Here is a 27,521-nt window from a genome sequence, read left to right as displayed (position 1 = left end):
GAGGAGAGTAGTTTGACTCTTTCCTGAGTCTGTTGAGAGTCTCTTCCATGGAAAACAAAAGGGGCAAATATGAAAAAGAGCTCTTTCCAGGAAGGGCATGTTGTTTGCAAAAAAACACCCCTTCTTTTCAAATGATCCCTTGTACCTTTGCTTACCATGGGCAGTTCAACTTTCATGATACAGCAATTGAAAGTGGAGTGGAAGGATTTCCACCCTCAGATGGGACAATATGCAGAGGGAAGCATGCTGCAAGGTAGCAGTGGGCATCTTTTTACACATTTTTCCCAGCATAGGCTGTTGCTCTTCAGGGAATGGGTTGTGATGGCACATTAAAAAATGTTTGTGTCCGTTTCTAGACACAAATTAATCCATTAATTAATTAAAAATACCGGTCAGCTACAGGAAGTCACTCCAAGATGCCATGGAGCACTTTGAAGGGGCAGTTTCTGCTTGCCCATTCATATAATCATGCTTGCAGGTTTTTATTATCTCCTCTCTGCTCCCCTGAAAGTTAAAAATCGAGCAAGGGAGAGAGGGCTGCCTCTGCCAGCCACCCACCACTGTCAATTGGGTGCTTTGGGGAGTGACTGACAATGGCAGTCACCCAACAGCTGCTTGAACAGAGTTGCAAGGGATTTTTACTGTTTTTACTAAGGGCTTGCCACTATGTTTCCAAATGACAGAACACATTTGTTGGTCACAGTAACCCTGCAGAGTGGCTTATTTACAAAAAAGCCACCTTCTGTGAAGTGGCCCCTGCTCACATGCCATAAAAGCACAATAACAATTCACAGTGGCTGACAGCTAACAGTAAACCCAAACAGCCTTACTTTGCAAGGATTTATCAAGGCTGTTCAAATATTTTCATTTTCATTCCAGTACTTCATGTCTTCAAGATGCATCCTACATTGTTTTAAAGAATGTTCCCTTTGTTTTATGTTATGTTAGATTTTAGTGTACATTGCTTTGATGGCCCTTGTGGACAGAAAAGCAGTATACATATACAACAACACCACCACCACCAACAGATAATACATTTTAAAACAAATGTAGGTGTCAGAATCTAAGCTACTTTGCCATAGCTTCATTGTACAATTTTACTTAGCAATGTACAATTATATTGTACACGTGTTAATGGAAGAGGAAGATAAGAAGTTGAGAAAACTTTCCTATTGAACAATATATTTTGACACTAGCATGTCAACAGTTCAGCATAGGCAGAAACCAGGGCCTCTGCATTGCTGGGTTATATCCAGTGTTAGCTTAACTACTCATTTCAGTGGATTCAGTATGAGTAGTCTGCTAACACATGAATGAGTATAAACTTTTTATTGTTACTTATTGTCAACAAAATGAGAGCACTTTACAATATTTAGTTGAAGCCCAGTACATGATGCCAAGGTGATACCAATATATGCCAACATATCACAGCCTACAGCAAGTGACTGCAGTTCCAGTACTTGACTTGCAATAAGTTTGCATGAACTGATTGTGAGTTGCATAACCACAGTGGCCCCATAATTGGTAGCTTCATTTGAGCAAATCTGAAGGCTCCTTAAACCCCTCCCATGTGACTTCCATAAATGGCCCGTTATGTGAAACAGTTCAGGGCACTTCTGTGAAGCATGAATTGACTCAAATACTTAAAGGGAATGTTTACATGAAGCAGTTAAAAAAACAGCTGCACAATTAACTACACCAGTGTGGTATAGCGATTAAGAGCACTGGGTAGTGCCAGGTAACCTGGATTCTAATTTGCACTCAGTCATGAAGCACGCTAGGTGACCTTGAGCCAGTCATTGCCTCTCAGTCTAACCTACTTCACAGGGTCGTTGTGAAGACAGAATGAAAAGGAAAACCTTGTAAGATGCTTTGAGTTTCTTGCTAGAGGAAGAAAGGTGGGAAATGTAATAATAATTGTGTGAAAACTATTCAGTAGATTTTTGCTTTGTAGTACCTTGGGACTGTTTTTACAGATTCAAAATGTTTGGTGCTTTACTGATTTGCATTCACGTGAATTGTTTCATATCCTTCTGGAAGCAATCCTGTACACACTTACCTGTGAGTAGCCTGGTTGAACACAGTGTAAATGTGTTGGAGTTGTTGCCTTCTGTAACAGCTTTTAGAGGTCTTGGAAGGCTTATTTATAGTTACCTGAAATTATTTGCCTTGGTAGTTCAAATGTTAAACTCAATGTTAAAAATGATTGAAACTTTTACAAATCTAGAGCTGTTGAATGGCAGCAGTTTTATATATTATAACAGTCTTATTTGTAATAAAAAACTTCATTTTGTTCAGCCAACACTTAAAATTGCATGTGTTTTTCTGTTTCATTCTTAAAGGTATATATGTATACCTATAAGAATATGGTATATGCTTAATTTTCTCATTTTTCAAATGAGAAGTAATTTTTTTTCTTTTGCTTTTTTCTTCCTCCTGCTCTTCTTCCATTTTATACTAAGACAATAGGAAGAGGTCTATCTGAAGACCTTGTACATCAACCTCTGGTCCATATGGAAAGGCTTGAACTTCTCAGGAATGTGTGCCAAGTAGCATCACTGAAAAACCTCACCCACACTACTGTTTCAAAATTTGTTTTGGACCGAATATTTGTATGCGACAAGCACAAGATCCTCTTCTGTCAAACTCCAAAAGTTGGCAATACTCAGTGGAAGAAAGTCTTGATTGTTTTAAATGGTACCTGTTCACTTTTACAATCTGAAGTATGTGTTTGCTTGGATATAAACACTTCAAACAGCAAAGTCTAAAGATCAATTGTTTCTGTAGACTGATTTTTAAAAAATGCCTGCTTTTCATTCTTTGTAATTTTATATTGGCTCTTTCAACATGTTCTTTAAAAAAATACCACTTTTTCAGTTTTTACTGTTCTACATATATGATATTTGCCAGTAAAGAGCAACTTGGCACGTATAGTGGAGCTTGCTGCCAAGGTTTTGATTGTGAGCTGGGTTTTAAACAAAGAAAAACGTAGTCTACTAAAGCAAAATTAATTTAAACAAAAGTTACTCAAACATGTTTACAATAAGATACCTTCCTTCTACTGTCCTCATGTTTAACTAAAAAGGTGGAATTGCGGCATTATATTTCCATACCTTTTAACACTCAATTTCTAAATTCTGGATCTTGCAACTTCAGGGCCACTACCTAACACAGCTGGTAGTCAAGAATAAAATCACATGGTAACAAGCAGTTACAGCAACAAGAATAAAAATAGCGGAAACCATAGTACGATACAAGGGTAAAATTAAATGTCTTTTAATTGCAACCTGGAAATTGATATAGGAGAAACTGAAAGCAATGAAAGAAGATTCAGTATTGCATGTATTAAATTAGACCAAGGCAGTATGAATATATTTTATTTCAATGCTTTGCATTGAGGGGAAGTATTTCTTAGTGCTGTGGGTTGCTGGGTGGCTATGTACTAGGATCTCATATAGTACAACATTCCTGAAACATTTATATTCAGGTTTTAGAATCAGTTTTGATGCAGAAGAATATAAGAAATTTCAATACCTGACTATGTGAATTGTATGAAATCTCTAGACTGGCCTTGGCTAAATAACAATGCTGGGCCAGTCATCAGTGCCTTCTGTTCAAATTCAGCAGAACAGTATTTTCTACTACATTGTACTTCAGGCTTCAACTATTTATGCAACTGGTCTCAGGGACAATTTGGTGTGGAGAACATCCTTCAAGTACAGAATTTGGTACAGCTGCCTATAGTCCTGGCCAGTGTTGGAAAGTGCCAGAGAAAACACAACATATGAACTCTTAAGTAGCTTTGTGTAGAACTTGAGTTGTTGGGGGAGATTTTCCAAGAACCTTCAGCTTTTCTTTCAGTTTTTTAAAGAAGTAACTTGCTCATGCTTATGTCAGCAGATACTAGCAATTTGGTGACAGCCACCAGTACAGAAGAGAGAATGAGACAATTTGAATGGTTCCTTTGTAAAAACATGTCCTAATTTATTTCCTCAGGAGCTTTTTCTTCCATAGAGGAAATCCCAGAGAACATTGTTCATGACCATGAGAAGAATGGCTTGCCACGCTTATCTTCTTTCAGTGACTCTGAAATTCAAAAACGGTAAGAATGAATTAATTTATTATTTATTAAATTTATATTCGCCCGTAAAAAATGGCTCTTGAGGGGGCTGTAACTTGGTGTCTAAACCAAAGAGTCTTGTCTTGAAAACCCACCCTTGATCAAAGAACTTGATGTGATGTATTTGGTATCTTCAAAATAGGTCACTGGGAATCTAGCAAATAAAATGATTTTATATTAACTTTGTTTTAATTTACTAAAATGTTAATTCACTCCAGCCAAATGTGCTGGGCGGGGGTGGGAGCAGGAGGAATGGAGAAGAGAGCATTTTTTCTGAAAGATCTGATTAGGCAGAATAATTGGTGAAGTGTATTAAAATCAATTTAAATTCAAAATTGTATTTAGAAATTATTTTCATTGGAATTCTTTAACCATTTGAAGATACAGTTAAGCAATAGCATGCTCTTACATTGTCCAAATATAAAGCAAAAAATAAAGGCACTGAAACAGTTAGCATCCTGATTTTTGAATATCCATTCATTATATTTTTTCAGAAATGTTATATCCTACTGCTTAACATCATTCTCAAGGCAGCTCACAACAATAGTAAAACAACAAAAACAAGCACTAACAGTGCCAACATACCATGAAAAACATTTTGAAGTAGTAAATATCCCATCTCATATTTTCTTTTTTCCCTTTAATTTTCCCCTATTAGTTTTCTTCCTTGTAACACACTCACATTTTACTGGCAGAACTGCACTGTTAATCTTTAGTGAAGACAGGAGAAAGCAGTGGTTGTTAAAACAGGCCCAACAAGGTAGAATCAAAAAGGTAGCAAAAGAATGGACTGAGAAGATGTCCCAGTGCTGGTGACCAGCCACATCTGTGCAACATTTGTTTTCCTTTCTAAGGCCAGCATGGCCTACACCAGGGGTCTCAAACTCACGGACCAATTGCCGGGACGGGTGGGGCATGGGGGAGGGGCCCTGCAGCCTTCAAAGCGCTGGCGGTGCCCGGGCCGGCCTCCGGGAGCCACGCGGGTTGAGCGGCCCACCACCACCGCGGTGGTGGAATACTTGATGCGGCCCAGCCTCACCCAGACTCTACTTCCAGCGGCCCCCAGGTAAGTTGAGTTTGAGACCCCTGGCCTACACATTCTACAAGTGCAAGCTAGTAGCCCTGTTAGAAGAAAGGGTGAGAGCACTAGAGCAGCAAGTATCTACCCTTAAGGTAATAAAAGAAGATGAATGGTTTTTAGACAGAGTGGTGGAACTGCAACAGCTAAGAGTAGCACAGAAGTTAGGAGCAACAGCAAGCTGAGGCAGAAGAAAATCCTGAGGGAAGGGAAAATGAGAAGCAAACTTGCTGGATAAGGGAACAATAAGGTACAGAAGAACTAGAAGACACTGGGGACCAATTGGAACTCAACCCACTTTCAGTTACTCAGGTATGACTGTGGAGGACACCTTGCTGTGGAAGCACTGCAAGTCATCCCATACAGCCTGTTGCTTGGGGTAGAAAGACATGTATGTCAGGAAAACCCATGGGCTCATTTGTCTCCCTGGAGGAAAGATTTGTGATATAACTGAAAGATTGCCAAGGCTCATAGATACTGACACATATCCCTTTCTCCTTATACGTGTGAACAAATGACATTGCCAAGCAGAGTTTTGAAGAAATCATGTAAGATCTTGAGGTTTTAGTGAGGAAGTCAAGAACTGTGGAACCCAGATCGTTTTCTTTTCAGTCCTTCCAGTTCTTCAAAGAAGAATAGGCAGGGAAATTCTCCAAGTGACTGCCCACCTACAAAGGTGGTGCCAATGTGAGCGATTTGGATTCTTGGGCAATAGGCTACACTTCCTGGAAGATGGATTGCTGGCAAGGGATGGGTTGTACCTTACAAGGACTGGAAAGAGTGTGGTTAACCACAGCTTTATCAGGAGGGCTTTATCAGGAGAGCTTAAAATTGACATGCCTTGATACTAATCAAAAGGGAAGACCTAGGGGGCAAAGTGACAGCTACAGGAGCTCTGGAGGAAAGTAACCATGCCATACTTGAATTTTTGATACTAAAGAAAGCAAAAGCCAAATGAGATAAACATGTATTCTGGATTTTAGGAAAAGTTATTTTAATAAACGCAGAACAATGACAAGTAAAGTCCCAAGGCAAGTGACTGTAATGAGAAAATAAGTCCAAGAGGAGTGAGATTTTTTTTTAAAAAAGTAAATAAGGCACAACTACAAACAATTCCAACAAAGAAAAAGGATAGAAGACAACAGAAGAAGCCCATGTGGTTTCACAAAGAGCTTAGAGATGCTATGAAAACAAAAAAGGACATGTATAGCAAGTGGAATACAGTCGGGACAAATGGAATTGCAGGGTACTGTTAGGAATGCTAAAGCTAGAACTGTGTTGTTAACATAGTGAGGGATGCTAAAAGCAACAAAAACAAACCTTCAGATATGTCCAAAGTAAACAGAGGAAAGAAATGGGGGTTCAGCTATTCAGTGTGGATAGTAAAATGATAACAGATGACAAAAGGCTGAAGTGCTCAGTTCCTACTTTGGCTGAGTCTTCTTCCAGAAGGCTATCAATAATCTTCCTGATAAAGGGGAAGTACAGGCTGAAGTAGCAGGATGGCAGCTCAAGATTGATAGGCAAATTGTCAAGGATAAACTAATTGGATTTAATAAGTTCAGGTCTCCAGGGCCCAATGAACTCCATCCTAGAGTCATAAAGGAGCTGGTGGAAGAAATCTGAGAGCCACTGTCGATTATCTTTGAGAAGTCATGGAGGACAGGGGAAATGCTTGATGACTGGAGAAGAACTAAAGTTGTCCCTGTCTTCAAGAAAGGTTAAAGAAGTACTTGGGATCTACAGACCAGTCACTCTGTCCTGGATCCCTGTGAAAATTCTGGAGCAGATTATAAAGCATTCTGGAAGTACCTTGAAAACAATGCAGTGGTTACTAGAAACCAACATGGATTTCTCAAGAAATAATTTCTTTGATTTCATTTTTAGATTGATTAACTTCTCTGATGGATTGTGGGAATCCGGTAGACATAATATATCTTGACTATAGCAAAGCTTTTGACAAGTGCTCCATGCTCTCCTGATTAGCAAACTAGTTAAAAGTGGACTAGATGAATCCACTATCAGGTGGATGCACAGTTGACTTCAGAATCAAAAATTTCTCATCAACAGCACCTTCTCAAACTGAGGAGAAGTAACAAGTAGGGGTACCACAGGGTTCAGTTCTGAATCAAGTGCTCTTCACCATTTTATTAATGATTTGGATAAGGAAGTGCAAGGAACAATTATCAAATTCATGAATGACAGAAAACTAGACAAGATAGTTAATACCCTGGAAGACAGAAATAAGATTCAAGGTGATTTTGATTTGTTGGAGTGCTGGGATGAAAACAACAGAATGAAATTCCTTAGGGACAAATGGCAAGTTCTGCACCTATAAAAAAGAAAACAAATGCATTGTTACAAGATGAGGAATGGCTCAACAATACTGCAAGTGAGAAGGACCTTGAAACTGTTGTAGATCACAAGCTGTATATGAGTTAACAATGTGATGCGGCTACAAAAAGGGCAAATTATATTTGAGGCTGCATTTATAGAAGTATCACTTCCAAATCATGTGAAGTACCAGGTCTCCTTTACTCAGCACTTGTTAGGACTCATCTGGAGTACTGTGTCCAGTTCTGGACAGCACGGGCTAAGAAACATGCAGACATACTGAAAAGGGTTCAGAGCAGGCACCAAGGATAAACCAGAGATTGGAAACAAAGCTCTATGAAGAGAGATTGAAAAACTGGGCATGTTTAGCCTTGAGAAGAGAAGACTGAGAGGATATATGATCATACTCTACAAATACTTGAGAGTATGACAAAGAGGAATGACAGGATCGCTTTCGATCGCCCCACAGTGCAGGACAGAGGACTCAAGTTATAAGAAGCCTAATTCTGGCTTGATATCAGGAAAGTTTCCTGACTGTTAGAGCAATACGACAATGGAACCAATGACCTATGGAGACTGTGGGCTCTCCCACTCTACAGGTATTCAAGATGCAACTGGACATCCATCTGAGAGGGATGTTTAACTTAGTGTCCTTTACTGAGAAGGCGGTTGGACCCAGTGGGCTTCTGGGCTCTTCCAACTCTACTCTTCTATAAATATATGATTTACACCAGGGAGAAATGTACAGTACAGCTGCTGGTGTTATTAGTTTTTGAGAATGCATGAGGAAACACAGAGAAAGGAACTTATTTCCCTGCATACCATCTTTCCTCTGGTTTCCCAAAGTATTAATGTTTCAGCGTAACAGCTGAACTGCTGTTTTAATTATTTATGGAAGCTATACTGGGAGCCAAAGTGCTTAAAAATATAGTTAATAAAACTTAAATATTTTCCATAACAAATAACCTTTAAACTATTTTTCTTCCAAAAGTTTGATTGTTGTCATGTATTTTTAGAGAGTAGTAGGACTGGTTCATGGGTATTACCTGATTTCTAATTGCTTGGCAGTTGGAACAGAACATGGGAATGAACTTCACTGGAATGCAGATCACCATTTAATACTGTAGTCATCAAGCAAGGAACACATATATTTGAATGGCACTTCTTTTATGTTAGTGGCATGAATTCCAGTAGATAACAGCTTCTTAAAATGTCCATGTAATGTTTTTCTGTTTTTCTTTTCCATGTAGACTGAAATTATACTTCAAGTTCTTTATTGTGAGAGATCCATTTGAGAGGCTTATTTCTGCATTTAAGGATAAGTTTGTCCACAATCCTCGATTTGAACCTTGGTACAGGCATGACATTGCTCCTGGCATCATTCGAAAATATAGAAAGAATCGCACTGAGACCAGGGGGCTGCAGTTTGAAGACTTTGTGCGCTACTTGGGTGATCCAAATCATCGATGGCTAGATATACAATTTGGAGACCACATAATTCATTGGGTAACTTATGTGGAACTCTGTGCCCCCTGTGAAATAACATACAGTGTAATTGGACATCATGAAACACTGGAAGAAGATGCACCATACATCTTGAAAGAAGCGGGAATAGACCACCTGGTGTCTTATCCCACAATTCCACCTGGCATAACCATATACAACAAAACCAAGGTGGAGCGCTATTTCTCAGGAATTAGCAAAAGAGACATACGACGTCTTTATGCCCGGTTTGAAGGAGATTTTAATCTTTTTGGCTACCAAGAGCCAGATTTCTTACTAAAGTGACACCTGGAAGTTATAGAAAATAGATGAAATTAAGGTGTACAAATATTCTTCTGTGTAACTGAGACTTATGGGACTTGTACCTTTTCTAGGTTTCAGAAATGGTTCCCTAGAACTGTTGAACATTTTCTATAGGAGCAACTAGTGATTGCATATTGTTCGCTACTGAAAATAGTTTTAATATATGGCACTGCAATACATTATGAGTAAAACCTATTAAGATAGAGCATATCAAACATTCATCTTTCCCTTTCTGATAGATGATGGACCAATAATCTATAAATGAACTTGAAACTGAATGCATAATAAAGAACGTATAGAAAGGGTGGCAACTTTCTCTAGTGAGATAAGGACCTGAATGTGAATTCAACACAGGACCAAAAATTGGTAAGTATGCTATAGCTAAGGAGAGGACTTCCAGATTCTAGCATAGACTCATTCGGAAGGCCTTTTTCTTGGTTATTTTGCCATAACCTTGTGATAGTTACTGCTATTCATTCAGGCCATAAAGGTGTGCATTTTAACTGATAACCTTTGAATTCATAGGAGATCAAAAATCTGATAGTGAAGTTGTAGGTTTCACTTTTAAAAAGAGACTGTTGGACAAATGTGATTATTTCTTGTACTTGATTGAGTGAGCTGAGACACTACTATCTACTGTGCATTTTACCAGATGTTGGTATACCTGTGCATTTTTCCATAGGCTGTATTTTTTTCCCCCAGTGGTGCTGGCTATCCTATTGACCAGGCAAGTCATGAAACAATATGAGTTTAAGAGTTGCCATAATAAATTTTATCAGCATTCTATTTAAATTTGTCATGGGACTGATTTTTAATCATAGAAATACCCATGCATGCAGTGAAGCCGTTGGACCCCATTCATATCTCCACTGCACATGAAGCACTAACGTGTGAGGCAAGATATATGCGTGATCCTTGTGATTCTTCCATTGTAAAAAGAGGTTGAAAGATGGCAAGATGCATGTGCCTTTGGATACATGCATGTATGTCCCATGCACAGTGACAGATATGGGAACCCCTGCCTGACAGCATGCATGGTATTTTGTGACTGAATAAGGTCCTTGCAATGGGAGGAAACTGTTGGTATGGTTCTTCTCAGCTTTTATACTTGAGGTTTTTTCCATTCTCCCATGATGTGATTGTTTGTCATATAAAATCACCAATGAATAAATGACCGGTTCTCCAGGAGTTCAAAGAGATGTTGTGTCTATATGTATACATTTCCTAAAGTTTAATAGCACATTTTGGATGCCCAGAACAATAATATAATTCATGCTTGTGATATTTTTGTTGGATATGGAACTTTTTTTTTAGTTCACCAGCAATAAAAAGTTCTTGCTTGATCACCTTTGCTCCGCTATGGCACCAGGAGTAAGGAATGATGACATATCACTATTAGTAGGTCAAAAGTTGGCTTTAGACAACATTTTTTACATTTGATATAAATGTTGGAAATTTTATTATATTATTGTCTTAATGTGCTAAGCCAGAAGTAGTCAGATTGGTGAGAAAATTGAAAATTTGCTCTTGAATCTGGCCACAGTAGAATCCTCAAGGATGTGTTTTATATCTGTAAACTTGAAAAAAAGAATACAAATGAGTGCCAAAACTGCTGCTTCCCACGAAAAAAGAACCTGTATAAGCCCGATCTAGTCCTAGATGGATCCTTGAAGACTTAAGAGCCATTCCACCCATTTCATACAGTTGTTAGAATTTTTGACTGCACTACCACTTCAGACTGCTGGAGGAATGGTTTTATTGTTAATTCTTCCTAAATATATAAACCTCCCAGAATGTAGCACATTAGGTAGAAAAGTTTAGTTTGACTTCTTCCTGGTAATAGTTTTCTAGGTGACAGAGGTACATTAAAAGTAGGTGACAGTGAATTAAAATAGCTGTCTCCTTTCAGCTACAGTTCACATTTCTATCACTTCCTTCAGTGTAATATGTAGAACAGCTTGGATTTGTGTAAGGAAGAAGTGTGACATGTTTTCCCATGGCAATTTCCGTGACAGATCTCAGTTTCACAAAGGGAAAACATGTGTAAATTGTTGTGTATGTGGAGGGCATATGTATCTATATTGCCATGTGCACCTTTACTCCTTCACTTGCAGTTTTCCTACACAGAAATAATATCTAAGTGAGGAAATCATTATATGTGAAGCTATAATAATAATGATAGCAAGGGACATGTCCAAGGTGGCAGAGCTTGAATTGCTCTTGTCATTCTTTTGAGGGAGGGGGTGCATTTACAGTATTTTAGGTACATTAGGTCTTCAGGGCTGTTTAAAGGCTGTAACAGCTCAGTTATTTTTATATGAAGTGTTAGAAAAGTATATTGTTTAATGTGTTTCAGGACTAATGAGCTGATCAAGTTACCTCTCTGCTGAATTAAAATGTAACAATATGAGAAATGTATAGCAAATAAGGCCTTAAGAAGCTAATTCTAATAAAAAAATGAAGTATATTTCTGGTCCCTTTTTTCTGTAATCTGATTGTTACTAATACTTATTGGAGTGTGTTTGTGTTCTTGGTCTGACTTCTGATTTACATTGCAAATTCCATAGAAAAGAGGATCTCTCTCCCTCTTTCAATGTCTCTCTCTGGCTTCTCAATTCTGTTTCTTTCTCACATCAACTTTATATTTTGATAGACTTCAGTGTAATGATATGATAAATGCAATTAGACTGTCTGCAATAATTTTGTGATCTAGTGTGTGGATGCCACTTTTATCACGTTGAAATCAGTACTGTAAATTTTGGTGGGAGTTTCTTGGTTTGATAATTCTTGATCTACATACAAAGGGAAGAGCTAATATATTGCCATCATTTCTAACTTTGGAGTCTTTTTGCTTTTATTGCCTTGATTTATGTGTTGCTTAACATTATCCATCATATATTTTGATGTTTTTATTCTATGTATTTATTTGCTCAATTTGTATATTGTCTTTCTGTCAAAATGTGAAGGAATTTATCATTCAAAATAATGGCTAAGAGACATAGTATCAAAGCAGAAAGGGAGGAGAAAAATAAGCATAGGGAAGATGCTACCTTTCATAGTGTTTATCTAAGCAAGTTATAATGGAATTTCAGGAAACAGTTCTGGGAGAGAAAGAGCTAAATACTGGTTCCAGAAAGGCCAGTAAATTTTTTTTTTTGTCTCTCCTGTCATTGAGCCAGCCATGTGAAAATTAGGGTAGTCCAGGTTAATACTGGACCAGGAAATCACATTTAAAATCCAGTTTATAGTCTTCAGAAATTTCCTGGAAGAAGAAAGGAAAAATACGTTTTGTGTGCCTCATTAAATAGTGTGTGGCCACTTAGATACCTTGACATTTTTATTCTTTAACCATCTGCCACTTAAACAACTTGCACAGCTTTAAAAACTCCCACAGTAATGATGGTTAAATACTGTGACAGCAATTACTGATTCCTGCATGGAATGGAAGACATTGTGCCTTTCTGATATCTTGTACTCTAAATGCAGCTAATTCTTAAAGTTTAGATAAGCCAGACCTTTTTGAAAAGCTTCTTATTAGCATGAGAAGAGCATAATGTAGGAACACAACCACTGAGGTGGCTGAGATATCAATGAGAACGCAGATGGGAAACAAGTGACACTGCTTTCAGCAGTCTCAGGTGGGTGGTAGCCAGAGATGCAATGAGTCACTGCCTTATTTCCGGAGATTCGTTATAAATTAAGAACAAAGTGCAGTGGTGGCCTGCACAGAAATCCCCTCATTCTGCCCTTTGAAAAGGAAAACTGGCCCACTTGGACCTAGTACAGAGAGAGTGATGGGAGAAATGCCTGCGTGTGCATAAATGCTGAGGAAGGAGGTTATTTCTTTTCCTTGAACAGTTTATTTTCCTTATTTAAAGACAGACCAGAGCCTCTCATACATGGAATCCTATCAATACTGTCCAATTTATTTTTATTCGAGGTTATGCTTTTGGGAGGAAAACTGGAATATAAATATAAGACTGTATTTGCCAGCCTTTACAGCACTGCATCCTGGCAAGCATTCTTATTAGTTCTATCCCCAGGAAGGCATTCCACAATCTTTTGATCTTTTTTAGCCTATCATGTTTGGGTAGGAGACCGCAGTGCACCAGAAGTGTATATATCTTTCCTGTATCTAAAATGCAATCAAAGTGCTTAACTCTCTCATTGAATCTATGGGGTCTGAAGAGTATGTGGGTTTGAGCTGTGCTGTAATGACTTCTGTATGATGTTTTCTATTATGTAGCATCTTTATATAACTTCATGAGAGCAAGTGTGGTTTATTGAGGAGGATCTGGAACTTTAGAAATCCAGGTTCCAGTCCCCACTTGACTGTGAAGTACACTGGGTGAATTTGGGCTGGTCATTGACTCTGATCCTAACCTGCCCTACAGGGCTGTTGCGAGGATGAAATATAGAGGCCCTGGATTTCTACAAGAGGAAAAACTTGGGCTATAAATATAATAATAAATACTTAAAAAACAACTAGCATTTTCTGAGGTCAGTTATATGTGTCCTGCATACTACAAGGTTTTTTTTATGATGGTTGAAAGTGTAATCAATTTTTTTATATATTATGCTAGCATCCACAACAGAACCATTCAAACCATTTTCAACAGCACTTGAAAAGCTAGAATATTGGTATTCTTGAAATGTCTTCTCCTTAACAGTTTCAGCCTGTTCGATGCAACATTAGCCAGATGTCATCTTCTGAACATGAACAGTATTCTTAACCCTTTTTTCCTTAGGACATTTTCTCTGTTGCCACCAAAATCAGACATATACCTATACATTTTGCCTGGTAGCAGTTTGCTTTCTGGTGTAGGAGCTGCCCTTTCAAAATAGATACTCAGCAGCTGAATTGCTTGTGGCAAGTGTTGCTACCACCAAGTGTTTTCTTTAGTTCTTGGCTAATTTCTGACCCTCAGTGGGTCGGTGTGCAGTCCAGGATCAGGGGAATAGTCAAAACTGGAGGAGACTTCCACTGACAGGGATAGAACACTGCATTTGACACATGCCAACTGTGTGTCAAATTCACAGCTCTGTTTTTGAAGTGGGCTTTGGAAGGGCTATTTCCAATTTCTTTTTATCCTCCAGGACAGTGTGCAGTCATATATAGCTTATATACCTGTACAATTGCCTGGCAAAACAGATTGTTAACCCTTTAAGTCCCAATTCAGGCCTCTGTTTTTCAAGTGGGACTTGGAAGGGGTTGAAGGGACTTTGAAGGGGTTCAGATGAACTGTTAAGTTTGGCTTAGTGCAGTCAAGAAAAATAAGTTTTTCAGCTCCTTGTGGTATTGTCATCTCTAGAATAATTGCTAAGGCAAAGAGACCTTTGGTACATATGATCATACCCCAAATCTGGCTGGAAAGAGGGGAAAAATTAAAGGGGTAGCCCCCGAAATACCCTTTTCTGCAGAATCCTTGAAGGTTTGGGGAGGGGGGCTTTTGTGCCCTTGTGTAATCCACATTATGCAAAGTGATAACAGCATAGGAGCACCCCCACAGCAGATCCTGCTGCAAAGGGTATTTATTACTCCCCCTTTTTATAAGCAGGTAAGCTGGTATATGGAGAGTGCTCAATTTTTGACAAGTGCTGATATGAGAGAGACACTATAAGAGACTGCCCTAGCAAGCCCTTTCTGCCTGTCACTGCTGGGTACAGCCAAAATAAGTGATTTGCAAGTTGACGTCTGCAATCATTGATCCCTCATTTCTCCATGGGGGAGGGGATCTTATGCGTGACACACCTGATCATTTGTCAAATGTATTTTAAGTAGGGTGGCTTATTAACCACACTGTGTACTCTGCTAGCTAAGCCTGCACTCCTGCATTCACTTACGCAGGTAAACTTACTGAACTCAATGGCGGCTTCTAAGAATGGTGGTGTAAAACTTTCACAGATAAGCTGCTATCCCATGTCCCACCTCCAAAAACTCCATCGTTACAATTTGGGAACTTAAAAGCAGTTTCTGAGTGTCAATTTGTCCAGGAAGTCAGGATTTTGATTGGCTTTTTTGTGCTTAGCAATTTGGAGGTAGGTGAAAGAATTTTCAAGTGGCTACCAGGCAGCCCCCTTTGCCTGTATGAATTGGACCTAAAAGTGGTATTGCCAATCGTGAGTTAAGCTACTGCTCTTTTTGTGTTGCTAGGAGATTTCTTTCCCCTTGTTTGATTTTTGCATAAAATTGTGAACTTTAAAGATACAAACAAGAAAACAAAAAATGACTTGCATGGAATTCTTGCACTGTTCCTGGCCATTGCCTTAGCCATTCTCCTTCATTATCATTGTCCTTTTTATTTTTAAAAAAGAAAAAACATGGGATTTTACACTAAGTATGCACGACTGTTGCAAGCACTTTTAAAATATATTTTAGTACACTGTATTTTCTGTGCACATTGTTGCTCGCATGCAATCATGCAAATTCAGTTTTGATGGAAAAATGTAGGTTACTAGAGTCTTGCCCAGTGATCCCAGACCCAAGCCTGATAAGTGAAGTTTTCTTTTCTAGGTTAGCAACCTCCTTTTTATAGCATGTTCTTAGTTGCTGGTTTCAGCTTTATAATATTCATGTCTTTTAATGTGGATAAGCATGATAGCACCCTCCAGTGGCCAAAGCCTGATGAGAAAATGTTAACATGTAATTTTAGAGAATATTTCTATTCTGTTTTATTTGTTGTTTTTAAACATGTATTATGGTTCTGTTTGGGGTGGGATGGGGCAATGGACTGCCTGAAAATATTTATTGAACAACAGCATGCACATTTATGAAATGAAATGGTCCTAAAACTTGTCTCCGGTATAGATTTAGTAGGGTTTGTTTTGTTTTTTAAGAATCACAGGGTACTGCTTTTAGCAATAATTGTTCTTTTTTCTCTTTCTCTGTCTGCTTAAATACTGCCTGGTTTCTCTCATTTCTTTAAACCAAGTTCTTTATTCCAGATTAATTTTCCAAAGTCCAAGCATGCACATAGATGACAGAATACTTTTCTATCTTTCAATACCTTGTAGACTATGATATTACCCTAATGAGTGTCATTCAAGATTCAAACATAACATCATCATTACTGTGAAACTACAAACTCTAGGCCTATTCTAAAGAAACATTGATTATATCTGCTATTTTTGGGGCCAGCTGAGCTAAATTCCGATGTTTATATAGATTCAAACTAAGTCCCTATTTAGTCCTTAACCACTTCTCCAGATGATGTACTGAAGCTTGTACACTATTAATCATTAAGAAAATGTTTCAGGTTTACACTATTTTATTTTTACTCTTTTTCTTTCCTTTTTACAAAGTATAGGGGCAACTGAAGCTTTCCAGGAACCCCAAAGGAAAATCTACCTATTTCCTAACCAGCAACCCAGGTACTGGTTGCTAGAGGCAAACTGTGGTTTTTTTATTCATCCTTTCTCTAGGGAGCTTTGAGATAAAATCATTCTTCTCTCAACAATCCTGTGCAGTGACTAAACAGAGACTGTACCAAATGTCAGTCTCTAGCTGAACAGAGATTTTAGTCTAGGCTGGTGACCTCCAGATGTTTTGAGTTACAATTCCCATAAACCTTGGCCTACACATAGCCAGTGGTCAGTCTGGATGGGAGGTGAAATCAAAAACATAGAAGTCACTTGACTGAAGAAGAATATTCTAACCAATATACAGAGATGTAGACCCACAGGTCAAATCCAGCCCCATGAAGCTACCCAGATGGTTCTGTCGTCCTATCCATCTGATTGTGTGATGGTTTTATCAATTGAATAAAGATTTTCCCGTTCCCAAAAGTCTGAAATTCGCTCCAAATGTTTTAAGTTACTGGCAGCAGGCATTTTAAGCTAAAATATGCTCATAATTTCCCCCCTACTTCTATTGCGACTGACCCCATCCACCAATGCAGCCCCAAAGAATGTTTCCAAAAAATGTGAATTCAACCCCTGGGCTGAAAACAGTTCTCCACCCTGCATGCTACCACACTGGCTACAGGAGTACCTGGAATTTTTCATACTTCTGGCATGGTATTCATGTTGTTTCAAACCTCAGTTTAATCTTTAATTTACTAGTGGGCTTACTTTCTCTACACCTTAATTTCTCTCAATTAATGTTAGGATAATATTGATATTAATGTACTTTACAGGGTTCCAGTAAGAATTGTTCTGATAATGAGAAAAGCTATGAAAATTACACAAAAGTGGTGTTTGAATAAATACTTATAACTTTATACTCTTTTTCTAAATAGAGGACCATATTCCGTGCAAATTATCTTTCCTGTGCATGATTAAGTCATTACAGAAAGCATTTTAAATGCCATTGTTTTAAGTATGCTAAATCTGTGCTCCATAGTGTTGCTTTATCTCCAAAGCAGTAGCAATTGTAACATAATCTTGGCCAATATAAGGACAGTAGTTCTGTTACTTATGAAAAATTAAGAAATAATGACTAACTTCTTTTTGTCTCACCAGCCAAAAAAGCTATTTTAATTAATGCATGTCAACAACCACAGTATTCCTCATGAAGTCTGATGTAAGGTTAAACAGCTGTAGCAACATATTTATGAACCAGCAAGGGTGTGATCTTTTAATTTGCATTTTGCCTGTAGCACAATACCAGCTTGGAAACATCATCGGACAATTGTTCCGTGTTATATATGCTGATGATTCACCAGAATTAGGTGCTGTATGTGATGGATTTCTTGGACAAGTGAAATTGCTGCTTATGTTCCACCCTGTGAGTCAAATCCAAATGACAGCCTCCTATGTTGGAGAGCAGTGTGTGTGAGTGAGAGATCACGTTTTTGGATTTGGAGGAAGTAAAGAGAAATCCATGCTAAACAAGCTGCTGCTTCTAAAAAACAAATAGCTGTTTACTTCACAGAGGGAAAAGATAGATACAACAATTCCAGTAAAATGAGTTTCGGGTATTTAAGAACTGGTGCTTTGACAAATGCAGACAACACAATCATATTAAGGTAGGTGAATTGGTGGACACAAAGTAGGAGTCCCTGCACATAGTGGTTTTGAAAACCCCTGGACATACTGCTTCTGATGGGTGCCCCTTCAGCAGTTCCCAGCCTTCTATTTATCAGTCCCTGACATCACCTAGGTGAATTTCATCAGCTGCCCTGGTGATGGCTACAGTGATAAACCATATCCGGAAATCGTATAGCCACCCAGAGAACAGCAGGTATCCTGGGTATAGGGCATGTGTAGGTTGGGCTCAGTAGAGCTAATGTGTTCAACATAATGTACGTAAATTTAAAAATATGACAGGTCATGTATATGGCTACAGAAAGACATTTTGTTGCTTTCCAAATATTAATACCCCTTTCAACCACAAAGTGGTAGTTATTCCTAAGCAAATGTTTTTAGCATCAGAGCAGTGAAAACAAATGCCATTTTATTCCTGTAATCAACATGGTACTTTTAAAAGAGGGTTTAAAATGTAAAATTGCAATGCTTAGATGTTTCTTCAGTTAACAGGAGTGGTTAATTCACTCTCTGTGTGCGTGCACATGGGCACAGTTAACATATCAGGAGTATAGAACAGTTACAAAGATTGGAATGAATGTTGCAGAGGGAAAGTAAAGCACATGGTGGTCTAACTCTTTCCCCCCACTCTGTAAGACTCTTAACTCCAGGGCCCAAAAGTACCTAATTGTGTCACTACTTGCCACAGTGTGTGCTAGCATAGGCTGATTCTGGACTCAGCATTTGTGTGGGTGTTTTATGTGCATTAGCTGCCTAAGGGTGCTAAGGGCTCAGGCAGAGTCTTTTTGAGGCTTCATTTCTAATATATGGAACTTTTTAATTGTGACAACCGAGATTGCACATTATGCCTAATGTGCCTAAATCCTGTACTCTGCCACTGAACAATGTCATTTTGCTAAAAATTACAAGACTCCACAGTTTTATCCAGATTTCGATGTACAAGAAAAAGAAATCCAGGGGCTTATACAATGCAATGCACAACAGGCTACTTGGGAAACCTTCATTGTACCATGGAAACAGGCGTGAATACTGCCACTGTGAGACACTAAAGATCAGTTCACGCTGACATGTGCCTTTTATGCTCAACTCTTCATAATTTATTTTCAATGCGAATACTACAGTGTAAAAGCAAATACTAAAAGCAAGTATTATTTGGTACCCTAATCCACTCTCATTATTTATAATAATGACAATGAAAGTATTCATCTTCTTCCTGTTGGTTTTTCAGAGCATTGTTAAGGACAGAAAGGACCGGTTTATACAACACAGCATGGTGAAATGTTACCATTGTGGGTATGTTACCTTGGACCCTGTTCTGATGTTCCAATATGGTAGAATTAGTTTTCTGAAACCATGGAGAGAGTAATTGGAGTATTGGACATGCACATGGTGGGCATGTCATGAGCGGAGCTGGCTAGAGTCGGTCAGACTAGATGGCCCAGGAGAGCCCTTCTGACTCGCTCTGTTTCTCTGTTTCTAAGGTTTCCATGCTTCACTGTGGTTTTTCCATCCATTCAGACCTGGGATCACCATTTTACCATTGTTGGTATGAAAACACCATAGACTCCCAAGGCATGAATGGCTACAGAATAGGCCTTTTTAGCCTTCAAATTCTACTCCCCTCAAGGCCCAAGCAACAGATGTGTTATTACTTGCTTTATCCTCATTGTCTTTCCCCCCTTTTTACTTCTGGAAACAAGAAGACAGTGAGAAAATACAGAGGGAGAAGAGTGGAATCATGGCAAAACCATTTATTTTCACTGAATAAAAACCTGTGTGGGGGTTGGAACATCTAGAAAGTGCTATGGATAAGCATTTTATTTGAAAGAGGGAAGGGGGGAACCCAGTTCAGAGCTGCAGTGAACCAATCAGGAGGAGGCTGCTGCATTCCCTAGGCAAGTATAGGGAAAGGATAGGGATTTTACTTGTGGGAGCTACCGGGATGAGTGACACTACTGGGAGGATGGAGTGGGGAGTGAAGAAACCATGCTGTCCAAGCAAAATTTGCCCACCATGTGAAATACTGCAAGGTAGTTTGCCATGTCATGTGAACCCAGTGTAGGCTAGTGATCATGAGTACAAAATCTAGAGGGGGTAGTAAGTCAAAGGGTATCTCAAGTACAAAAATGTATGAGCATGCTCTTCATTTGCTTACAATGCAATAGGTTGCAACTTCAGCCACTTCTTTCTGCTGCTGTAGCCTTGTGGACTGGACATGGGTTTGGGAAGCTCAGCTTTAAGAATCTTGTCTGCCATTCATCCATTGTGGGGCATTGAACAAGCCACCATTTCATAGCTTCAGTTTTCATCTGTAGAATGGAAATAATCATGCCTGAATGCTGTGAAAATGGGTCAGCTTGAGTAACACAGGGAAAATAGTTAATAAGGTAGCATTCCTTTTTGGACACTTGCAAATATGATATGAGTGGAAGCCACCAACATCTTTCTTCCAAACTCATTTTCTAGAATAGGATATGTGCACTTTCCATTCTGGACAGTACTAAAATAACACATTCTGGTTTTGTAACTCTCTGTGCCACTGCACTTCTTTGACCTGCTTGTCTGCCTTGTGTACTCTTATCAGGTATGTAAGACCTGTTTATCTTGTGGGCCTGCACTACATTTTTTAAAAACAGAGTAATACTACAGTCAGGCTAGCCTCAAGGTATCCAACATAAATGCATGATAATTGTTATTTGGAGTTTCAGAGATGTTGCACCACAACACCTGGCCCTGAGAATCTTACTAGCCTGTAATTTACAGTGACACTCTCCTTTGTTCTCAATGCAGGATTGGCAAAACACAGCTTGTATTTTTTTAACCATAGATATACTCGCCTGGAGGTGAATATGTCAGTTTATCTTCTGAGCCAACAGTTCTCATTCTGTTAGCAGCTTTCCACTCTCTTTGCAGCACAAGAACAGTTTCAATGAATAACAGAAACAAAGCTAATCTTCTGTTCAGATTGAAAAATAGTTTTCGATTTCCATGAAGACAGTCCTACTTGAATGTTAGGCATTTCCTCTTGCTTTACAAATCCTGACATCTTTGTGTGGCATGGAATAGGTTAGAACTTGGTTCAAATCCTTCCTGTCCTCCTCAACATGACGGTGGGCAACAAATGAGGCCCATTTGGTGGTAGCTCTTGCGTTGCTATGGGGCAGCCTTCTGATAAAATGCCACTGATTTCAGACCCATAGGAACTTAGGTGAGGTAAATGAAGGTGGAGGTGTTGTTTTTTGCATGCAGTTAATGACTGATCTAATTTCCTATTTTTATATATTTTTTCTTAGTAATCATTGGTCATTTGGGTTCTTTGTGTTATTTTATGTGGGGTATTTGGGTCGAGATTAGTAATCTTATCAATTAGTGATGGAAGAATTTTTCTCCTTAAGTTTTGTTTTATTGAGTGAGACGAGCAGAAATTTTTCAAAAATAAATACCTTAATTTATTCCATGTCTAAGACAAACATCATTAGGAATGAAAAGGGGACAGAACATAGAAACAGAACACCTTAACCTCCAAACCTTACTGTATATATCTCAATTGTCTGGCATGGCCTAAGCAATTGCAAACATAGCAACCATTTTCCCTCCTTGCCCCACTGCTAGGATGCTCCTATGGTAATATCCTTTGGGAGGCTGGGAAACTTACATTTTTGCCTGGGTTACTGATCTTTCTTGTAGAAGCTAGTAGATTACTGACAGCTGAGATGCTTTTGTAGCCAAACTACCATGTCTCATAATTGCTGCCACCACTAAGTAAATCCAGGGCAATTTATGGTCCTTCAGGTGTTTGGCCTAAAATTCCCATCAGGCCTAGCCAGCATAGTCAATGGTGGCAAATCACAGAAGTTGTACAGTTGCATGAGTTGCTTGCCTGAAGTAAATAAACTAATTTACAAGGGTATGATGCTTTCATTTAATTTGTTGAAAGTGTTTCTCAACTACCAAGCTTTGTATTCTGAAGCAGGAAATTGCAAACTGCAACAATATTACTTTAAACCTGCTACCCATTTGTCTTCTCCAAAGTGGGATGGTAGTTTATTATATAAATAAGGATTAGGGTGAGAGTTATTGCACTCATATTGTTTTGAGTGTACAAGAAACTGCAAAGGAACTGGAGGCTGCATTATCTACTAACTAATATTTAGAAAGTCCTTTAGCTTCATGAAAGCAAACAAACCTATTAGAGACAAGCAAGCAACTTATCAACATTCTGGCTCATGTGCAGAGCTTCCATTTATAGAGAATACTTTCTTCCTCAGACAGTTGCCCTCCAGAGGAGGGGGAAATGACTGGAACACTTCTTTTTGCCCATTTGCCTCACTAAGGCTCAGAATAAAATTTATCATTATATAATAATGATAATGTGCGGTCATGAAGAATTTGGTTACTTCCATTTCCATTTTTAACACAGTTTAGCATGATGTCTAACCCTGGACAAACCTTTCTTTTAGGAAGGTAATTAAGATAAGCCACAGTTTAGGGTTTAGATGTAACATGAAACTATGGTTTATTGAAAATAGAAGACAAACCATCTGATCTCTCAGTAGCTATGTTGGAGGACAAAAGGTGAGTCCAAGTCCTAAGCTTTGTACTTGGGTCCCTAGACCAGTTACTTTTCTTTTAGTCCTACCAGTTTGCCTTCTTGAAAATGAGTGTTTTGGGCGCACAGCCGGCATGGAAGCAATTTTATGAATGGGCAAGCCACATTATTCAAAACTCAGTATGTGTGGGATTCCTGCACTAAAACTAATGTACAGATACAGGCTGTGAGTGCCAGCCTCATTTCCCACTGGCTAATCAAGCCTATATTCCAGAAACTGTAATGAGTACAAAATAGGGCAGGCAGGCTCATCTCTGGGACATCATGGAGAGACTACATATTACCTATTGTAAAGTCTTTGCAGGTTGCCAATATGTTTCCCAATACAGTACAAGGTGTTGGTCATTACCTTTAAAGCCCTTCATGGCTTGAGTCCAGAATACCTTCAGGAGCACCATTGCCCATACATTCTGCCGTACCAGCTAAGGTTCTCTGAAGTCTGTTTCTGTAAGATTAATGTCAACTACTCAGAGGACCTTTCAGTGGTTGCCCCTAAGCTGTGGAATAGCCAGAAGAAATCCATCTGATTCCCAGAATCCCACCTTTACGGAGTTAAAAATGTATCTCTTTTGACAGGCCTTCCCAGATTAGTTCTCATGTCAATTTTATTATGTTTTATTAGTCCATATTTTTCACTGTTGATTTAATTTCTTGTAAACTGCCCAAAGCCTATGGGAATGAGATAGTATATGAATATTATTAAAATATTATTAAAATATCTTGTCTTAACAACAAAAAGCAGTCTTAACAAGCAGAAGAGGTATTTACAACTAATCATGCAAGTTCACTCAGCTTCTGCTTCTCAGCTTCTCATCCAGCCTAGCATAACCACTCTATAAAACAGAGTAATCCAAAATATTTTGGAAGAAGCCTTTCTTTGCAAACACTAGGGTCTTGATACGGAAGAAACATATACAGGCTCAAGGAATACATTCTGTTAATGGGACACTGCAAATCTTTCAATTGGAGTTATCCAAATACACACAATCACTGGAAAGAAATTATAATTACAATATTTATCTTTTTATAAACAGGTAACATAACTAGTATATTTCCAAAGGTTTGCATTTTAAATTGACAAGCTATTTTTTCAAAAGAAATATGAACTACTATTTTGGTTGACCACTAGATGGCCCTAGCAAACAACTCTTTCATAAGGAGGTTGTCACATATCAGCCAGGTTGGTGGTATATATGAACAAGAGTACAAAAATAATACTATTGGCAGAATAATAGCAGAGTTCTAATGAATGTCTGAAAATGGTTGTTTTTATAAGGCAAAAGGAGAAATACTTTCCTGTACTAAGATAAAATAAAGTATTTCTTCTCTAGCTTAGACTAGCCTGTGCATCTCCGATCAAACTTGAGTAGGGTTATATTGGAGTAAGTCTTTTAAAAAATCATGTATGCAATCTTCGCACTGACACTGATGACTAATGACTATAACAACTAAGCATGCTTTGACTGGAGGGGAAAATGTTTTTAAATATCTATATAAAAAGATAACCTTAGAATAACCTTAGAATGTTATTTCATATTTCAGAGAAAAACACATTCCATCTAGGGTACTCTTTCAGTTCCATACTTTAAGAAAAGGTTGGGGGCTGGAACAATAGTGACAAAGAGCTTTTTTAGTAAGATTCCTGAAGTCTTAACCCAATTAAAGCCAATTACTTCTGCAGAGTCATAATTTCAGTCATGCAAAGATTATAGCAGGTCTGTGTATCCTATATGAAGCACACTGATGCTGGCAGTGATCCTTTTGCCCCAATGGATGTTTGTTGGCTCAGGAATGAGAAACTCTCCCAGTGTTTTTGGACTGTAACTATCACCAGCCCTAGCAGCATAACCAGTGGTGAGGAATGATGTGAACTGTGGTCGAATAACATGGAAGCCACACATTGCCATCCCTGGTTCAGCGGAAGCCAGTGAAGCTTAAAGTTAAGCAAATGTGTATCGTACTGACCGGGGGGGGGGGGGGGGGGGGGAGGATGGGTTAAACAACAGTTCCCATCACAATAAAGTCATATTGTTTTTGCAACACACTTAGGCTGATGATAGAGTTCCTGTGACTGTATCTTTTCAGAATGTAAGTGAAAATGATTGTATATTTCCATATTCCCACAAACCAAATTTTCCCATTATGGAAAGCTTGTTATCAATAATCCTAAATATGCCTAAATTCTAGTCAACTTCCCCATAATATGCTAGATTCCAAAGTGCAAAGATTTATTTAGTTTTGAATGAAAAAGACATGTAAGCCCTTAGCCATTATTTGAACTGTATAGTCCACTCAATATAATACCTCTTGATTTATGTGCACATGTAAATTACTGGATTTAAGAGGAATTTCCTAAAGACTGACAGATCTTTATTTTCAGCACAATCACCTACATATTGTCTTAGAAGATAACCCATTGAATTCAGTTTTGGAAGTTGTCCAATTGAGTTCAGCTGGGCTTCCTTCAGACTGAAACATATAAACTGGCAGCCTTCTGAGTCTGGCAGTGCATATAGGCACTTGCATGGAAAGCAGTGCCTTCTGACACAGTAGAAAATAAGGTGATCAAACTCGCCTTCCTCAAATCCATGAATCAAAGGTCCAGTTCTTCAAGACAGCATAAGAATCAGCTGGGAACAGATTGCAGTGTGTTTATCACACCCCATATGAAAAAAGTACTAAAGATAAAAGATGGATTTAGAGGTGGAAGATAAAAGCTCATATCTCTAATTACCAGTAAAGGACTCACAGGAAAAATGCTATTCATCTGATTAACCCACTTCAAAGAACTGCTGTGGAGCTAGCAATTCTGCCTGTGGTGACTTTCTTTTTTGTCTGCCCATGGAGCTGCCTGCTATTTATGGTAAGAGGTCATGCCTTGTTTGCCACAGTCATAACCTATACTCATAATTTTGAAAGTCACCGCTCAAACACTCCCTAAGATAGCAGAGAGGAGAAACAGCCCATGGCTTAAGAAAAAGGGATCTGTCATATAAGAAAGCAATCCTCAGATACGGTTATACTGAACCTAGGTTTCCCCAATCTGCTGACCTGCAGACTAGAACTTCCTTCAGCCCCACTTAGCATGACCAGTTGTCAGTGTTGGGAAGGGCTACTGTAACCTATTCTTAGTAGTAGATAAGCTATCTTAAACACATCCACTTAGAATTCTTACTTTCTCTGATGAGATTTATACCCAGTTAAGAGACAGGATTGCAATCCAAAAGTTGTATTTGGAATTTTAAGAAATTAGGTACACCTGATGGATACCATATGCACACCTTGATCCACCATAATCCAGACTAATAACATGTGAGCCCAAAGTCTTAGGCATTCTGAAGCCAGCTGTAGTCTATTTAATGGTCTATGGGTATAAATAATATTTTAATTAATACATGGGAACTTAATTTTCTAAATAATGTTTTTGGTTTTTGCTACCCTAACAAAAGAAGTTTTATGATGAGACCTTTTTCTTGGGTATTCAATTCATTAGGTCATTGTAAGTCAGAGGTACCAACAAAGAGTTCACAAAATTGTTGAACATTACATAGATGCCCAAACTGTCAACTATATTCAATAATGCTCAATCACAAATGCTACAAATACAACTGTGCATTTAAAAAAAAATCCATCAGTGGTTACATTACAAAGTATGTCCTTTCTGCAATTTAGCAGGAAGCACCCAATTGAAAATAATAAATTTGCAAGCAGCCCGTTGCCTCTGATTCCCAACCTTCAATAACACTGTGCCTTTTTTCTGGCAGTATTCTCTAGAAAACTGATGCCAATTGACAGTGAAGGAAGCAAATGTCAGTTCATTTACACAGCACTAATTTTGAAAAAACGATTTAAAATACATAGTGTTTAATGCAAGTTATAAGAAAAGATTACTTCTATTATCTGTTATGTTTATTAAATCTATTGTGATCTAGGGTGTATAGAAGTCTCGGTCATGAAGGCGGTAAGGGGAAAAATACAATATCATGCAAACCTGTAAGCCCCAGTTGAACTCAAGTTGGCCTTACTTCTGATTGGACCTGTATAGAATTACGCTGTGATAAATACTGTCGATGACGAAATTACGTTCCAGAGAACTTGGAAGCCAAGCCACAGTCAGGAAGAAGGCAGAAATTTGGAACTGGTATATTTCCCCCCAAAAAAATTGTTTTACACGCCTCCAACTGTAACAAAAGTTCTGTTTTCAAACAACCCCAACGCACACAGAAGATCCGTGGAATTTTACCGAACAAAAAGCCACGTACTTGGATCGGATGTTTACAAATGAGTGTATTTATAGCTGCATAATTATATATAAACAGTTTTGCCTATTTAACTTTTGTAAATAAACGCTGCCCACCTCTGCGGGAGACAACGCGGACCCTTTTCCCGTGAAGCAGCCAGAAGGACGGCGGAAGAAAAAGGAACCAGCGCGCGGCCAGCCCCACCCCGATGGCCGGCTGGCTGGTGGCGAGCAAGCGCCTAAACCGCTGGCCGACCCTTCTCCGGCTACACACGTGCGCCGCGGACCGAGCGGCTGGTTGAGGGCATGTGCGCTCCGTTCACCAGGCCCGGGACTGGGCGGGCTCAGT

At 38.7% G+C, this 27,521-nt stretch overlaps 1 protein-coding gene and 1 long non-coding RNA gene across 2 annotated transcripts in view; one reads left to right on the top strand and one right to left on the bottom strand.

Moving 5' to 3' along the window:
* Positions 1–10,754, top strand: part of CHST10 (carbohydrate sulfotransferase 10) — a 25,054-nt gene extending 14,300 nt beyond the window's left edge. The window contains exons 4-6 of the mRNA XM_044433807.1: positions 2,463–2,697; positions 3,997–4,102; positions 8,783–10,754. Of these exons, the coding sequence (XP_044289742.1) occupies positions 2,463–2,697; positions 3,997–4,102; positions 8,783–9,320 (879 nt within the window). The 3' untranslated portion in view covers positions 9,321–10,754. The remainder of the gene's footprint in view (positions 1–2,462; positions 2,698–3,996; positions 4,103–8,782) is intronic.
* Positions 3,261–27,521, bottom strand: LOC123025245. The gene is made up of 3 exons (XR_006415082.1): positions 27,290–27,521; positions 20,479–20,632; positions 3,261–4,086 (listed from the first exon to the last, which is right to left on the bottom strand). It is a non-coding gene; the product is annotated as an uncharacterized LOC123025245 (long non-coding RNA).

The sequence above is a fragment of the Varanus komodoensis genome, unplaced genomic scaffold (genome assembly GCF_004798865.1).
Source record: "Varanus komodoensis strain SLA01 unplaced genomic scaffold, ASM479886v1 scaffold1, whole genome shotgun sequence".
NCBI lineage: Eukaryota > Metazoa > Chordata > Lepidosauria > Squamata > Varanidae > Varanus > Varanus komodoensis.
Note: the sequence above shows the minus strand (reverse complement) of the source record. Positions and strands in the feature narration are given on the sequence as shown.